This window comes from Vulpes lagopus, chromosome 3, assembly GCF_018345385.1.
Source record: "Vulpes lagopus strain Blue_001 chromosome 3, ASM1834538v1, whole genome shotgun sequence".
Lineage (NCBI taxonomy): Eukaryota > Metazoa > Chordata > Mammalia > Carnivora > Canidae > Vulpes > Vulpes lagopus.
Genome location: NC_054826.1, coordinates 105832907 through 105849803, shown reverse-complemented (window position 1 = coordinate 105849803; position 16897 = coordinate 105832907). Strand labels below are relative to the sequence as shown.

The following is a 16897-nucleotide window of genomic DNA, read 5'->3' as shown; positions in this document are numbered from 1 at the left end:
GAATGAATGAATGAATGAATGAATGAATGAATGAATGAATGAATGAATGAATGAATGAATGAATGAATGAATGAATGAATGAATGAATGAATGAATGAATGAATGAATGAATGAATGAATGAATGAATGAATGAATGAATGAATGAATGAATGAATGAATGAATGAATGAATGAATGAATGAATGAATGAATGAATGAATGAATGAATGAATGAATGAATGAATGAATGAATGAATGAATGAATGAATGAATGAATGAATGAATGAATGAATGAATGAATGAATGAATGAATGAATGAATGAATGAATGAATGAATGAATGAATGAATGAATGAATGAATGAATGAATGAATGAATGAATGAATGAATGAATGAATGAATGAATGAATGAATGAATGAATGAATGAATGAATGAATGAATGAATGAATGAATGAATGAATGAATGAATGAATGAATGAATGAATGAATGAATGAATGAATGAATGAATGAATGAATGAATGAATGAATGAATGAATGAATGAATGAATGAATGAATGAATGAATGAATGAATGAATGAATGAATGAATGAATGAATGAATGAATGAATGAATGAATGAATGAATGAATGAATGAATGAATGAATGAATGAATGAATGAATGAATGAATGAATGAATGAATGAATGAATGAATGAATGAATGAATGAATGAATGAATGAATGAATGAATGAATGAATGAATGAATGAATGAATGAATGAATGAATGAATGAATGAATGAATGAATGAATGAATGAATGAATGAATGAATGAATGAATGAATGAATGAATGAATGAATGAATGAATGAATGAATGAATGAATGAATGAATGAATGAATGAATGAATGAATGAATGAATGAATGAATGAATGAATGAATGAATGAATGAATGAATGAATGAATGAATGAATGAATGAATGAATGAATGAATGAATGAATGAATGAATGAATGAATGAATGAATGAATGAATGAATGAATGAATGAATGAATGAATGAATGAATGAATGAATGAATGAATGAATGAATGAATGAATGAATGAATGAATGAATGAATGAATGAATGAATGAATGAATGAATGAATGAATGAATGAATGAATGAATGAATGAATGAATGAATGAATGAATGAATGAATGAATGAATGAATGAATGAATGAATGAATGAATGAATGAATGAATGAATGAATGAATGAATGAATGAATGAATGAATGAATGAATGAATGAATGAATGAATGAATGAATGAATGAATGAATGAATGAATGAATGAATGAATGAATGAATGAATGAATGAATGAATGAATGAATGAATGAATGAATGAATGAATGAATGAATGAATGAATGAATGAATGAATGAATGAATGAATGAATGAATGAATGAATGAATGAATGAATGAATGAATGAATGAATGAATGAATGAATGAATGAATGAATGAATGAATGAATGAATGAATGAATGAATGAATGAATGAATGAATGAATGAATGAATGAATGAATGAATGAATGAATGAATGAATGAATGAATGAATGAATGAATGAATGAATGAATGAATGAATGAATGAATGAATGAATGAATGAATGAATGAATGAATGAATGAATGAATGAATGAATGAATGAATGAATGAATGAATGAATGAATGAATGAATGAATGAATGAATGAATGAATGAATGAATGAATGAATGAATGAATGAATGAATGAATGAATGAATGAATGAATGAATGAATGAATGAATGAATGAATGAATGAATGAATGAATGAATGAATGAATGAATGAATGAATGAATGAATGAATGAATGAATGAATGAATGAATGAATGAATGAATGAATGAATGAATGAATGAATGAATGAATGAATGAATGAATGAATGAATGAATGAATGAATGAATGAATGAATGAATGAATGAATGAATGAATGAATGAGACATAGGTCACCAGGCCAATCTTTCAATCACCACTTCTTTATTGATGTCTCAGGGATCTTTCCTTTTCTCTGGTCATCTTTCCCTACCCCACTCCTCTTTATAGGTACTGCTGGTGACATCTTTTCACTGCTCACCTCTTCTTTCTGTCTCCCTCATTCCTACCTTCCTGTTCCTTTTTTTTTTTTTTAAGATTTTATTTATTTATTCATAGACTCAGAAAGAGAGGCAGAGACACAGGCAGAGGGAGAGGGAGAAGCAGGCTCCATGCAGGGAGCCTGACGTGGAACTCGACCCCGGGTCTCCAGGATCACACCCCAGGCTGCAGGCGGCACCAAACCGCTGCGCCACCGGGGCTGCCCCTTCCTGTTCCTTTTGTTCCTGATTTCCAACTTGTTTCCATCAACCTGACTTGCCTTTTCCTCTCTGTTCAGAGGATCTCAGGCTCCCAGCTCTCCCCCAGCCTCCAGTATTTTGGGCAGTCACTGAGTGGGGGTCAGGACCTTACCATGGATGGACTGGTGGACCTGGCTGTGGGCGCCCAGAGACAAGTGCTGCTGCTCAGGTGAGAAAAGTCCTCCTCAGACATTTCCAGATCATTCTAAGTCTGCCTAGGATTCCAGCCTCTTCGTTCCTATCCCAGTTTGTCTTCCTGGGACCAAGGGCCTGCCCTCAGCTCAGTGTTCTGCCCATAGGACCAGACCTGTGCTCAGGGTGTGGATGAGCATACAATTCAAACCTACAGAGATAGCCAGGTCTATATCTGAGTGTCGGGAAAAGACTTCCTCTGTCAAGGCACTGGGTGATGCCAATGTCTGCCTTCATATTTATGAAAGTCCCAAGAATCGGCTGGGTGAGTCCTCTTCTTTTTGACCCAAGATATCCTGACCTTTAGAGTCCCTCAGCTCAGGACACCTGTCTCTTGCCTTGACCCTTGTTCACCTGGGGTGAAACCTGGGGAGTTTCTGGCTCTCTCAGCCCTCCTCATCTCCTCCTTTCCCCTACAGGTGACCTCCAAAGCTCTGTGACCTTTGACCTTACTCTTGACCCGGGCCGCCAGAGTCCCCGTGCCATCTTTGAGGAGACAAAGACCCGGAATCTGACTCGTGTGCAAGTCCTTGGCCTGAGACAGTACTGTGAGACCGTGAAGTTGCTCCTCCTGGTAAGGGGACCTTGGAATCCTGGGTATGGCAGAGATTCTGAGGCTGGTAGTGGCCTGGGCAGGGAAGGAACAGGGTGTGTTCTGACTCTCACTGTGGCTTAGCCCCAGCACAGGACCTGGGATGCAGGAGGTACATAACATTTGTTAGCTGATGAGTAAGTGAGTGGGCAAATGAATAAATGGATGGGCCCTCTACAACTGCTGAGGCTACACAGCTGGATTTTAGGAGAGTATTACTACTTCAGAAAACTATGGAGTGATGTGCTGTGATTCTTTTAGGAGTTGCTTCTCTGAGACAGGCTCTGTCCTAGGCCCTGGGGATATGGCAGTGGACAAAACAGTCATGCCAACAGGAAACTCTGAGAGAAGGCCAAAAAACAATCAAGTTCCTAGATAATAGATGTCAGGTAATGATGAATGCTATGAAAAAAGATAGGGAGGAGAACAGAGAAAATGTTGGGAGACCTCTTGGATCAGGTCAACTTTGGGAAGATCCTGAATAGAATGAGTGAACCATGTGGGATGCTGTGGGGAAGGAGTTTAAGGCAGAAAGCAGGCAAAACAGAGGTTCTACACGGTAGAATTGCAGCAGTTGAGCACAGCTGGGTATCATTATTAACCCATTTTACAGATGAGGGAACAGGACACAGCTAGTGACTATAAAGATGCGTTCCTTAGCCACTGCTGTCTTCAATGTCCATCCTCTAGGCCTGTGTGGAGGACACGGTCACCCCCATCACCTTGCGTCTCAACTTCTCCCTGGTGGGCAAGCCTATCCCTTCATTTGGAAGCCTTCGGCCTATGTTGGCTGTGGATGCTCAGAGATACTTCACAGCCTCTGTAAGTCCTGGTATTGGAATCTTCCAGAAGGGAGTAGAGGATGTGGTCTCCAGATCTTGGGGGAAAACCCTGCTTTGCCTTCCCTCTCAGCTCCCCTTTGAGAAGAATTGTGGAACTGACCATGTCTGCCAGGATGACCTTGGCATTTCCTTTAACTTCTCAGGGTGAGATACCATTCCCTTAGACCTGCCTGGGTTCCCCAGCTCCTCTTCTGGAACCTAGAACTCTTGTTCTGGCTCTCCTTAACATTTCTAGCCTGTGCTCAGAAATCCTGTCCCCCATTTCTCTCCTACCTCTCCACTTTGTTTCATCCCCAGACTATTTCTAGCCCCAGTCCCAGAATCATCTCCTGCCCTCTCCCCTAACACCTAGATTGCAGACCCTGGTGGTGGGGAGTACCCTGGAGCTGAACATGAACGTGATGGTGTGGAATGATGGTGAGGACTCCTATGGAACCACAGTCACCTTCTTCTACCCACCAGGGCTGTCTTATCGACGTGTGGTAGAGAGCAAGGTATTTCTTTCTGGGGAAGAAAGTAGCTGATGGCTGGAGATCAGTTGAAACTCCTGTGCTGGGTTCAAAGCTCAGGCAGGTGCTGCCATTGCTTAGCAGCTTCTTGTAAGCCAGGAGGTCTGAGCTGATCATAGTTGGATGGATATGGTTGTGTTTCTGGGGCTTTCCTTGGCTCATATTGTGTTCAACTCTGGGTATTGCATTTTGGAGACACTGACTACCAGGAATGAGTTCCCACGAGGCTGCTAATGTGGAGAGAGAAGGGACTCTGCCTTAAATTTTTTTGTATCCCACATCATATCAATATTCTTCTTTCAAAGAAAGCATATCTTGACCTTCCAATATGTTAAACATTGTTCTGTAGAAGAAAGAGTTGAATTTATTGGTTACTCTAGATCGGGGCTTTGCATACTTTGGTAAGCAATCCCAAGTCTACATGCCTGATGCACAGCAAACCCAATCACTGAAGCATTGAATATGGAGCAAGGAAAGGGTTTATTGAAGAGACAGCCAAAACAGGAGACAGGAAAGCCAGCCTAAAATCTACCCCCTCTATGCTAAGCGAAATAAGTCAGTTAAAGAAAGACAAATACTGTTTGATTTCACTCAGACGTGGAATTTAAGAAACAAAACTGATGAACATAGGGGAAGGAAAGGAAAAATAAGGTAAGATGAAAACAGAGAGGGAGCAAACCATAAGAGACGTTTAACTATAGGAAACAAACTGAGGGTTGCTGGTGGGGGATGGGTTAACTGGGTGATGGACATTAAGGAAGACATCTGATGGAAGGAGCGCTGGGTGTTATATGCAACTGATGAATCACTAAATTCTACCCCCTGAAACTAATAATATGTTATATGTTAACTGAGTTGAATTTAAGTTAAAAAAAAAACCCACACATACACACAAATCTAATTTGTCTGATATAAGTATGGCTACTCCAGCTTTCTATGATGTTCCTTAGCATGATAGATGGCTCTCCCAGCCCTCACTTTCTTCTTCTTTTTTTTAAAAAAAGATTTTATTTATTTACTTGAGAGAGCAGGAGAGGGAAAGAGCACAAGTAAGAGGACTGGAAGAGGGAGAGGGAAATGCAGACTCCCCGCTGAGCAGGGAGCCCAGTGTGGGGCTTAATCCCAAGACCCTGGGATCATGACTTGAGCCAAAGGTAGACAATTAACCAACTAAGCCACCTAGGCGCCCCTCCATCCCTTAACTTTCAATCTTCAGGTGTCTTTAGGTCTGAAATGAGTCTCTCATAGGAAGCATATAGAGGGATCTTGTTTTTGTTTTTTTTTTTTTTCTCCATTCTGATACACTATGTCTTTTGATTGGAATATTTAGTCTATTTATATTCAGAGTGATTATTGAAATAGACGAATTTAGTTCCAGTGTGTTACCCGTGGAATGGATGCTTCTGGTGATGTTCTCTGGTCCTTTCTAGTCTATGTTGCTTTTGGTCTTTTTTTTCCCCACTCAAAGGGTCCCCCCTTAATATTTCTTGCAGAACTGGTTAGTGGTCACAAACTTCTTTAGTTTTTGTCTGGGAAACTCTTTATTTCTCCTTCTATTCTGAATGACAGTCTTGCTGGATAAAGTATTCCTGCTGTAGATTTTTCCCATTCGACACATTGAATATATCCTGCCACTCTCTTCTGGCATGCCAACTTTCTATGGGCAGCTCTGTTGCCAACTTGATCTGTCTTCCCCTTGTAGGTTAAAGACCACCCCCCTTGCTGCTTTCCAGATTCTTTCCTTGTCTGTGTCTTGTGAAATTGACTATGATATGCCTTGGCAATGACTGACTTCTGTTGAATTTAATGGAATTCTCTGTACTTCTTGTATTTTGATGTCTGTCTTTCCCCAGATAAGGGAGGTTTTCAGCTTACAATTTTTTTTTGTTTATTTTTTAGTTATGATAGTCAGAGAGAGAGAGAGGGCAGAGACACAGGCAGAGGAGAAGCAGGCTCCATGCACCGGGAGCCTGATGTGGGATTCGATCCCGGGTCTCCAGATCGCGCCCTGGTCCAGAAGTACAGGCGCCAAACCAAGCGCCACCCAGGGATCCCCCAGCTTACAATTTGAATAAACCTTCTGCCTCTGTTTCACTCATATCTCTGGAACTCCAATGATAGGAATATTAATACTTTAAATAGTTGCTGAGTTCCCTAAGTCAAGTCTGCCTAGGATTCCAGCCTCTTGGTTCGTATCCCAGTTTGTCTTCCTGGGACCAAGGGCCTGCCCTCAGCTCAGTGTTCTGCCCATAGGACCAGACCTGTGCTCAGGGTGTGGATGAGCATACAATTCAAACCTACAGAGATAGCCAGGTCTATATCTGAGTGTCGGGAAAAGACTTCCTCTGTCAAGGCACTGGGTGATGCCAATGTCTGCCTTCATATTTATGAAAGTCCCAAGAATCGGCTGGGTGAGTCCTCTTCTTTTTGACCCAAGATATCCTGACCTTTAGAGTCCCTCAGCTCAGGACACCTGTCTCTTGCCTTGACCCTTGTTCACCTGGGGTGAAACCTGGGGTGAAACCTGGGGAGTTTCTGGCTCTCTCAGCCCTCCTCATCTCCTCCTTTCCCCTACAGGTGACCTCCAAAGCTCTGTGACCTTTGACCTTACTCTTGACCCGGGCCGCCAGAGTCCCCGTGCCATCTTTGAGGAGACAAAGACCCGGAATCTGACTCGTGTGCAAGTCCTTGGCCTGAGACAGTACTGTGAGACCGTGAAGTTGCTCCTCCTGGTAAGGGGACCTTGGAATCCTGGGTATGGCAGAGATTCTGAGGCTGGTAGTGGCCTGGGCAGGGAAGGAACAGGGTGTGTTCTGACTCTCACTGTGGCTTAGCCCCAGCACAGGACCTGGGATGCAGGAGGTACATAACATTTGTTAGCTGATGAGTAAGTGAGTGGGCAAATGAATAAATGGATGGGCCCTCTACAACTGCTGAGGCTACACAGCTGGATTTTAGGAGAGTATTACTACTTCAGAAAACTATGGAGTGATGTGCTGTGATTCTTTTAGGAGTTGCTTCTCTGAGACAGGCTCTGTCCTAGGCCCTGGGGATATGGCAGTGGACAAAACAGTCATGCCAACAGGAAACTCTGAGAGAAGGCCAAAAAACAATCAAGTTCCTAGATAATAGATGTCAGGTAATGATGAATGCTATGAAAAAAGATAGGGAGGAGAACAGAGAAAATGTTGGGAGACCTCTTGGATCAGGTCAACTTTGGGAAGATCCTGAATAGAATGAGTGAACCATGTGGGATGCTGTGGGGAAGGAGTTTAAGGCAGAAAGCAGGCAAAACAGAGGTTCTACACGGTAGAATTGCAGCAGTTGAGCACAGCTGGGTATCATTATTAACCCATTTTACAGATGAGGGAACAGGACACAGCTAGTGACTATAAAGATGCGTTCCTTAGCCACTGCTGTCTTCAATGTCCATCCTCTAGGCCTGTGTGGAGGACACGGTCACCCCCATCACCTTGCGTCTCAACTTCTCCCTGGTGGGCAAGCCTATCCCTTCATTTGGAAGCCTTCGGCCTATGTTGGCTGTGGATGCTCAGAGATACTTCACAGCCTCTGTAAGTCCTGGTATTGGAATCTTCCAGAAGGGAGTAGAGGATGTGGTCTCCAGATCTTGGGGGAAAACCCTGCTTTGCCTTCCCTCTCAGCTCCCCTTTGAGAAGAATTGTGGAACTGACCATGTCTGCCAGGATGACCTTGGCATTTCCTTTAACTTCTCAGGGTGAGATACCATTCCCTTAGACCTGCCTGGGTTCCCCAGCTCCTCTTCTGGAACCTGGAACTCTTGTTCTGGCTCTCCTTAACATTTCTAGCCTGTGCTCAGAAATCCTGTCCCCCATTTCTCTCCTACCTCTCCACTTTGTTTCATCCCCAGACTATTTCTAGCCCCAGTCCCAGAATCATCTCCTGCCCTCTCCCCTAACACCTAGATTGCAGACCCTGGTGGTGGGGAGTACCCTGGAGCTGAACATGAACGTGATGGTGTGGAATGATGGTGAGGACTCCTATGGAACCACAGTCACCTTCTTCTACCCACCAGGGCTGTCTTATCGACGTGTGGTAGAGAGCAAGGTATTTCTTTCTGGGGAAGAAAGTAGCTGATGGCTGGAGATCAGTTGAAACTCCTGTGCTGGGTTCAAAGCTCAGGCAGGTGCTGCCATTGCTTAGCAGCTTCTTGTAAGCCAGGAGGTCTGAGCTGATCATAGTTGGATGGATATGGTTGTGTTTCTGGGGCTTTCCTTGGCTCATATTGTGTTCAACTCTGGGTATTGCATTTTGGAGACACTGACTACCAGGAATGAGTTCCCACGAGGCTGCTAATGTGGAGAGAGAAGGGACTCTGCCTTAAATTTTTTTGTATCCCACATCATATCAATATTCTTCTTTCAAAGAAAGCATATCTTGACCTTCCAATATGTTAAACATTGTTCTGTAGAAGAAAGAGTTGAATTTATTGGTTACTCTAGATCGGGGCTTTGCATACTTTGGTAAGCAATCCCAAGTCTACATGCCTGATGCACAGCAAACCCAATCACTGAAGCATTGAATATGGAGCAAGGAAAGGGTTTATTGAAGAGACAGCCAAAACAGGAGACAGGAAAGCCAGCCTAAAATCTACCCCCTCTATGCTAAGCGAAATAAGTCAGTTAAAGAAAGACAAATACTGTTTGATTTCACTCAGACGTGGAATTTAAGAAACAAAACTGATGAACATAGGGGAAGGAAAGGAAAAATAAGGTAAGATGAAAACAGAGAGGGAGCAAACCATAAGAGACGTTTAACTATAGGAAACAAACTGAGGGTTGCTGGTGGGGGATGGGTTAACTGGGTGATGGACATTAAGGAAGACATCTGATGGAAGGAGCGCTGGGTGTTATATGCAACTGATGAATCACTAAATTCTACCCCCTGAAACTAATAATATGTTATATGTTAACTGAGTTGAATTTAAGTTAAAAAAAAAACCCACACATACACACAAATCTAATTTGTCTGATATAAGTATGGCTACTCCAGCTTTCTATGATGTTCCTTAGCATGATAGATGGCTCTCCCAGCCCTCACTTTCTTCTTCTTTTTTTTAAAAAAAGATTTTATTTATTTACTTGAGAGAGCAGGAGAGGGAAAGAGCACAAGTAAGAGGACTGGAAGAGGGAGAGGGAAATGCAGGCTCCCCGCTGAGCAGGGAGCCCAGTGTGGGGCTTAATCCCAAGACCCTGGGATCATGACTTGAGCCAAAGGTAGACAATTAACCAACTAAGCCACCTAGGCGCCCCTCCATCCCTTAACTTTCAATCTTCAGGTGTCTTTAGGTCTGAAATGAGTCTCTCATAGGAAGCATATAGAGGGATCTTGTTTTTGTTTTGTTTTGTTTTTTTCTCCATTCTGATACACTATGTCTTTTGATTGGAATATTTAGTCTATTTATATTCAGAGTGATTATTGAAATAGACGAATTTAGTTCCAGTGTGTTACCCGTGGAATGGATGCTTCTGGTGATGTTCTCTGGTCCTTTCTAGTCTATGTTGCTTTTGGTCTTTTTTTTCCCCACTCAAAGGGTCCCCCCTTAATATTTCTTGCAGAACTGGTTAGTGGTCACAAACTTCTTTAGTTTTTGTCTGGGAAACTCTTTATTTCTCCTTCTATTCTGAATGACAGTCTTGCTGGATAAAGTATTCCTGCTGTAGATTTTTCCCATTCGACACATTGAATATATCCTGCCACTCTCTTCTGGCATGCCAACTTTCTATGGGCAGCTCTGTTGCCAACTTGATCTGTCTTCCCCTTGTAGGTTAAAGACCACCCCCCTTGCTGCTTTCCAGATTCTTTCCTTGTCTGTGTCTTGTGAAATTGACTATGATATGCCTTGGCAATGACTGACTTCTGTTGAATTTAATGGGAATTCTCTGTACTTCTTGTATTTTGATGTCTGTCTTTCCCCAGATAAGGGAGGTTTTCAGCTTACAATTTTTTTTTTTTTATTTATTTATGATAGTCAGAGAGAGAGAGAGGCAGAGACACAGGCAGAGGGAGAAGCAGGCTCCATGCACCGGGAGCCTGATGTGGGATTCGATCCCGGGTCTCCAGGATCGCGCCCTGGGCCAAAGGCAGGCGCCAAACCAATGCGCCACCCAGGGATCCCTCAGCTTACAATTTGAATAAACCTTCTGCCTCTGTTTCTCTCTATCTTCTGGAACTCCTATGATAGGAATATTATTACATTTTAATAGGTTGCTGAGTTCCCTAAGTCTGCCTTTGTGATCCACTACCTTTCTTTCCCTCTTTTTTTCAGCTTCATTATTTTTCATAATTTTATCTTCTATATCACTGATTCATTCCTCTGCTTCATCCATCCTAGTTTTTATGGCATCCATTTGAGTTTGTATCTCAGTTACAGCATTTTTAATTTCAGCCTGACTAAATTTTAGTTCTTTTATCTGTGCAGTAAGGGATTTTCTAGTGTCTCCTATTTTCAAGCCCAGTTAGTATTCTTATAATTGTTATTTTAAAATTTAGTTCAGACATCTTGTCTCTGTATTGATTGAATCCCTTGCTGTCAGTTCTACTTCCTGTTCTTTCTTTTTGGGGTAAATTTCTCTGTCTTTTCATTTTGTTCAGAAAAGAAAAGGAAAGAATAGAAAAGAAAAAAACCAAAAAACAAAACTAGATTCTGGGTGTGTTTTGGTCTGCTTTTTAAAAGAAGCTAGATCCAGGGCAACCCCAGTGGCGCAGCACGGCAGCCCCGGTGGCGCAATGGTTTAGCACTGCCAGTGGCCCAGGATGTGATCCTGGAGACCCGGGATCGAGTCCCACATCGGGCTCCCTGCATGGAGCCCACTTCTCCCTCTGCCTGTGACTGCCTCTCTCTCTCTGTGTCTCTATGAATAAATAAATAAAAATCTTTAAAAAAAATAAAAGAAGCTAGATCCGAAAGGAGGGAAGAAATAAAAAATAAAATAAATTAAAAAAATTAAAGTGAAAATAATAATAGATAATAAAAAGAATTGAAAAAATAATAAAAAAATAAAAAGGAAGCTAGTTCCTATTTCACCTAGACCTGAAGTTTTTCAGCCCTTTATGATCAGTAAACTTTGTGTGAGTGAGTTGTTTGTGCTTGTTTTCTGGGGGAGAGGCCGGTTGCGCTGATTCTCAAGTGGTCTTGCCCTAGTGCAAATGGGCTTCCGCCTCCCAGTGTGGGGCTTGCTGTAAGGGGCTCCAGATACCACTAGGTGGCACTGTTTTTGCTCCCTGAAGCCTTTCAGGGCTGATGGGGGTGGGGGTTGCGGGTGGGGGTTGCGGGTGGGGGTGAAAATGGCTACGCCTTGCTTTTAGCTCTAGTGCTGAGAATTTACGTTTCCCTCATCAGGAGTCCCTCACAGAAGAGCTGTCAGTCACTCCTCTGTGTCCCTGGCTTCCTTCAGATTCCTGCCTTCACCCTGCTTATATCTAAGCTGTTTTATGTGACTGGGTTTCAGAACTCCAAATTTTAGGAATGTGACTGGGTTTCAGAACTCCAAATTTTAGGAATGCTTGCTGCATGGGCCCGCATTAATCCTGTGGGGTCAGGTCTCACCAGGCTTTTGCCCTTTGCAGGGCCCTGTCAGCAAAGTGCACAATTTCCCTGTGGTTCAGGGTTTATGTCAAGGCAGAACAAGAGAGCCAGTGCCCAGGCTCCCTGTCCTTAGTTGGAGTCTCCGCTTCTATGCCTGGGAACAGAGCAGCACATCCACGCCACCCATTCTTCTTGTAACCCAGGGGATCCTCAGACTTTGCTGTCCACTCCTGGCTCTCTGTCCTGCTTCCTCACCTGAGCATCTTTAAGTCAGGCAAAATCGTGGTGGTGGCGGACTTCTAAAATTTCAGATGTTGTGCTCTGTTGCTTATAATTCTTTGTGGTATTCATAAGAAGGGCTCTCTCTCCTCCCCCCAGTTATCTCCCCCAAATCAACTCTCTGAACCTCCTACTTCCAGAAGGTGGTTGCTTTTCTACTTGCAGACTTGCAGTTTTGTTTTCTCAGACCTTAGATTGATAGCTTGGGTGTTCAGAATGATTTGATAACTATCTAGCTGTGTTTGAAAGATGAGACAAGCTTACAATGTCCTTACTTCTCGGCTGTCTTAACTCAGCCTCTCCCCCATATTGATCATTTAAAAATTTTCTGGTGCTTCCAGATCAGTATCAGTGTATTTCTGATGTGTCTAAAAAATTCAAGAAATTCTGAAGTCTTCTCATTCAGTTTTTGCTTAACTTCTTGACTTTTATTTAATCTTCTTTGCTTTGGGACCCCTTTTCTTAGTTCAACTAAAATATAATCCTGATAGTATTCAAGCTAATCTCAGTCTCCAGTGTTGACATTCTGGTTGGGATCCATAGTAGCAATGGCCATCATATCAACAGCTCTTAAGGAACTAATGGGGGTTTCAGGATGCAGTGGATTAGCTTCTCTAGCCTTTTCTGGCATCATGCAATATTCTTTGGAAGTGAGAAGAGTCTTTAAGAGATTTTGTGCATGTGTCCAAGTGGGGTTGTGGGAGGCAAGAGTAGAGAACAAATTTTCCATTCCCTTGGGATCATCTCTATAAGTAAGCATATTGTTTTTCCAAGTAAACAAATTTGAAGTAAAAAATAGAGAGTGGACTCAAATCATTCCTGCAGGTGGTCCTCCAGCATCTAAGCATCCAACTGGGACTTGCCTTAGCAGATATTGCCCTCCTCAGGAATGGGTGACTCCCTGACTAAATTGAATACCCTGTTGGGTATGAGAAGGGGAGGTTGCTCCAACCTCTGGGCCCCCAAGATAGGGGGGCCTGGTTCAGGGTCCCTTTGTGGCTCAAGTTATTCAGAATGGGGCTGCTGGGAACGGTAGCCACTCTGGCACCCCCTTGGGGCTTAATTCAGTAATCAATAGATCACCCTCTTTTCTCCAGTTAGCATCAGGCAAGAGGTTTTTAGTGTTACTGTGCTGTTGAAGTAAAATTTTACATCTTTTCTGAGCCAGCTTATTCAGATACAAAAGCATAAAAGACTAAACATAAAGTATTTCATCCCATTTCCTTCCCTTTTACAAAAATCTATTTGTAAGATGGTATTATAATTTATGAATCCATCAATTGGCCATTCTTCTCCAGAGTCTAATGAATATTGTGGCCAAGCTGTGTTGTAAAAAATAACTTTTTTCATAGTTTCATAACTAAATATTACCCAATTTTGAAGAATAGAGCCCAAAGAGCTGCCTGCAAGAATTAAATTGTCATTTCCCATTTTCTAACTAGAACATGACCAATTTTATGCAAAATTGGTCCCAAAAGCTGCAGCAGCAAACATACCAAATGAAGCCCAGAATACTTCTGTGAGCATTAGTTCCTCCCCTAAAAGTTGGGGCTTCACTGACTGAACCAACTGGCTTTCTAGCCAGACTTTTTCCTTTTTATTTATTTATTTATTTATTTATTTATTTATTTATTTATTTATTTTTACAGATTTTATTTATTTATTCATGACAGACACACAGAGAGAGGCAGAGACATAAGCAGAGGGAGAAGCAGGCTCCCAGTGGGGAGCCTGATGCAGGACTCAGTCTCAGAACCCCGGGATCACAACCCAAGCTGGAGGCAGATGCTCAACCACTGAGCTATCCAGGCATCCCTCTAGCCAAATTTTTCTTAATTAAGCAAGAAACAGAGGCTTAGAAGCCAAACCAAACCTCCCTATTTGGAGGCAAATGAATAGGAGGAAAGAAATAAGCTCACATGCTATCACACACAAAATACGCACTAAAATATGTCTGTCCAAACCAAAGCTGTTTTCTTGCCACAAGAATTAAATTAAACATGGAAAGTCAGTGGAGCCAAATTGGGATGGTATCCCAGAGATGGTCTCTAGGGCAAAAGAGCTTGGGCAGCTGCTTGGACTCATCACCAAACTCCTGTTACTGGGTGGAGAATCGAGCAAAGAGCTCCTTGCTAGTTTGCCAAATTTGTAACCAAATACAAGTCCATATCCCCAACATGCAGCCAGGCCAATCATTGAGACATTGAGTAAGGAAAGGGAGAATCAGGGATATTTAAAGGCAAATAAAGAAGGGGTCTGGTTATAGGGGAGAGGAGCTACACAACTTTAGGATCAGATAAAGGAAGTTAATAAATAGGGGAGGGTTGAAGTCATTTTATTACCTGCACTGTGAGAAGCTTCTACATAGGCTGCCATGTGATCTATGACCAGAAAATGACATCATTAGCATGATATGAAGATAGAGTTTCAGGCCCTTCTACGTCAAAAGTTCATCTGTTGTGCATTTGCATGTGGCCAAAGAGACATTCGGTGGTCCTGATCAGTTTTGGACAGTTTCTTGATGAGGCCTCGAGACTCTGAAAAACCACTAAATCAACTATTTTATTATCATGATGCCAGGCAAGATTGTTATGTACAGAAACATGGTAGCAGGCTGCATTCAGAGAACAAGAAAATTTGGGTAAAATGTTGCAGTTGCACTTGTTATTCCTGTTAACCCTTCGGTTACTGTTTCTCCTATTTTCTATAAAGGACTAGATAGCAAATATTTCAGCATTGTGGGTCACATGGTACCTGTTACATCTACTCAACTCTGCTTTTGTAGAGTGAAAGCATCCACTGACATTATGCGTATGAATGAGCATAGCTATCTTCCAATAAAAATTTATTTATAAAAATTGGTGGTGAGTTGTCATTTGGCAACCCCTATTTTAGAAGATAGAACTAGGACAACAGGGAGTCAAAGAGAAATAGATTGTTTAACAAAAATTTTATAATGAAATGTTAAACATTAATAAAAATAGAAAGTAGTCTCAACAAACTTCCCCAAAACTTTTTATCCAGATTGAACAATTATCAACATTTTACCACATTTATTTCATCTGAGTTTTTTCCCCTTTGCTGAAGTATTTTAAAACAAACCCAGACATCATGTTTTAGTACTCCTTCTTATTTCACTCTAAAGCTCTAGACAGTGGGTACCTCTTACATTACCTCAATGTATCACATTCAATAAAACGAATGATTCCTTGGTATTTGGAACATAGTCTAATTTCCTCAGTTATCTCAAAAAAATTTTTTTTACATCTGGTTTATTTGAATCAACGTCCAAACTAGGTTTACATCTTCCATTTGGTTGGTTGATCTCCTTTGTCTTTCTTAGGCTAGGACTATTCCCAATGGGAGCATATTTTGACTTATGTATGAATTAATGCACTAGGAATGGCAAATTCTGACTGTGTGAGGGGTGAGCACCCTATCATTGAATATGCTACTAGATGTTGTCAGCCAAAAGCGATGTGTGGGCTTTCATTGGATATTCATTTTAAAAATAGCTTTAAAAAATAAATAAAAATGAGCTGTAAAATAACATTATTGGAGAAAATCTGAAGAAGACTGAATATGACCTGGATGTTAGTTGATATTAAGTTATTGTTAATTTTGTTGGATGTGTTAAGACTTGTGGCTATGCTAAAAAAAATACCTTGTCCACAAAACTAAAAGGCAACCTATGGAATGGGAGAAGATATTTGCAAATCATTTATCAGATAAAGGGCTAGTATCCAAGATTTATAAAGAATTTATCAAACTCAACACCCAGAAAACAAATAATCCAGTTAAGAAATGGGCAGAATATATGAACAGACATTTTTAAATAATAAATTTATTTTTTATTGGTGTTCAAGTTGCCAACATACAGAACAACACCCAGTGCTCATCCCGTCAAGTGCCTGTTCAGTGCTGGGCACTGAGGGGGGCACTGAACAGACATTTCTCCAAAGAAGACATACAAATGACCATGGACATATGAAAAAATTCTCAACATCACCTAGAGTCAGGGAAATACAAATCAGAACCACAATGAGATACCACCTCACACCAGTCAGAATGGCTAAAATGAACAGCTCAGGAAACAACAGATGTTGGTGAGGATGTGGAAAAAAGGTAACTCATACTGATGGTGGGTGTGCAAATTGGTATAGCCACTGTGGAGAACAGTATGGAGGTTCCTCAAAAAATTAAAAATAGAATTACCCTACAACCCAGCAATTGCATCACTAGGTATTTATCCAAAGGATACAAACATAGTGATCTGAAGGGGCACCTACACTCCAATGTTTATAGCAGCAATGTCCACAATAGCCAAAATATGGAAAGATCCCAGATGTCCAGCAACAGATGAATGGATAAAGAATATGTGGTGTATATATACAATGGAATATTAGCCATCAAGAAGAATGAAATCTTGCCTTATGCAATGACACGAAGGGAACTAGAGAGTATTATGTTAAGCAAAATAAGTCACAGAAAGACAAATACCATACGATCTCGCTCATATATGTACTTTGAGAAACAAAACAGATGAACATATGGGAAGGAAGGAAAAATGAAATA

The 16897-nt window shown here is 41.3% G+C and overlaps 1 protein-coding gene across 1 annotated transcript in view; it reads left to right on the top strand.

Moving 5' to 3' along the window:
- The window catches only part of ITGAX (integrin subunit alpha X), a 34213-nt gene that overhangs the window by 10462 nt on the left and 6854 nt on the right, over nt 1-16897 (top strand). The window contains 7 exon segments of the mRNA XM_041746831.1: nt 2380-2510; nt 2641-2802; nt 3673-3674; nt 7054-7208; nt 7917-8048; nt 8139-8212; nt 8421-8562. Of these exon segments, the coding sequence (XP_041602765.1) occupies nt 2380-2510; nt 2641-2802; nt 3673-3674; nt 7054-7208; nt 7917-8048; nt 8139-8212; nt 8421-8562 (798 nt within the window).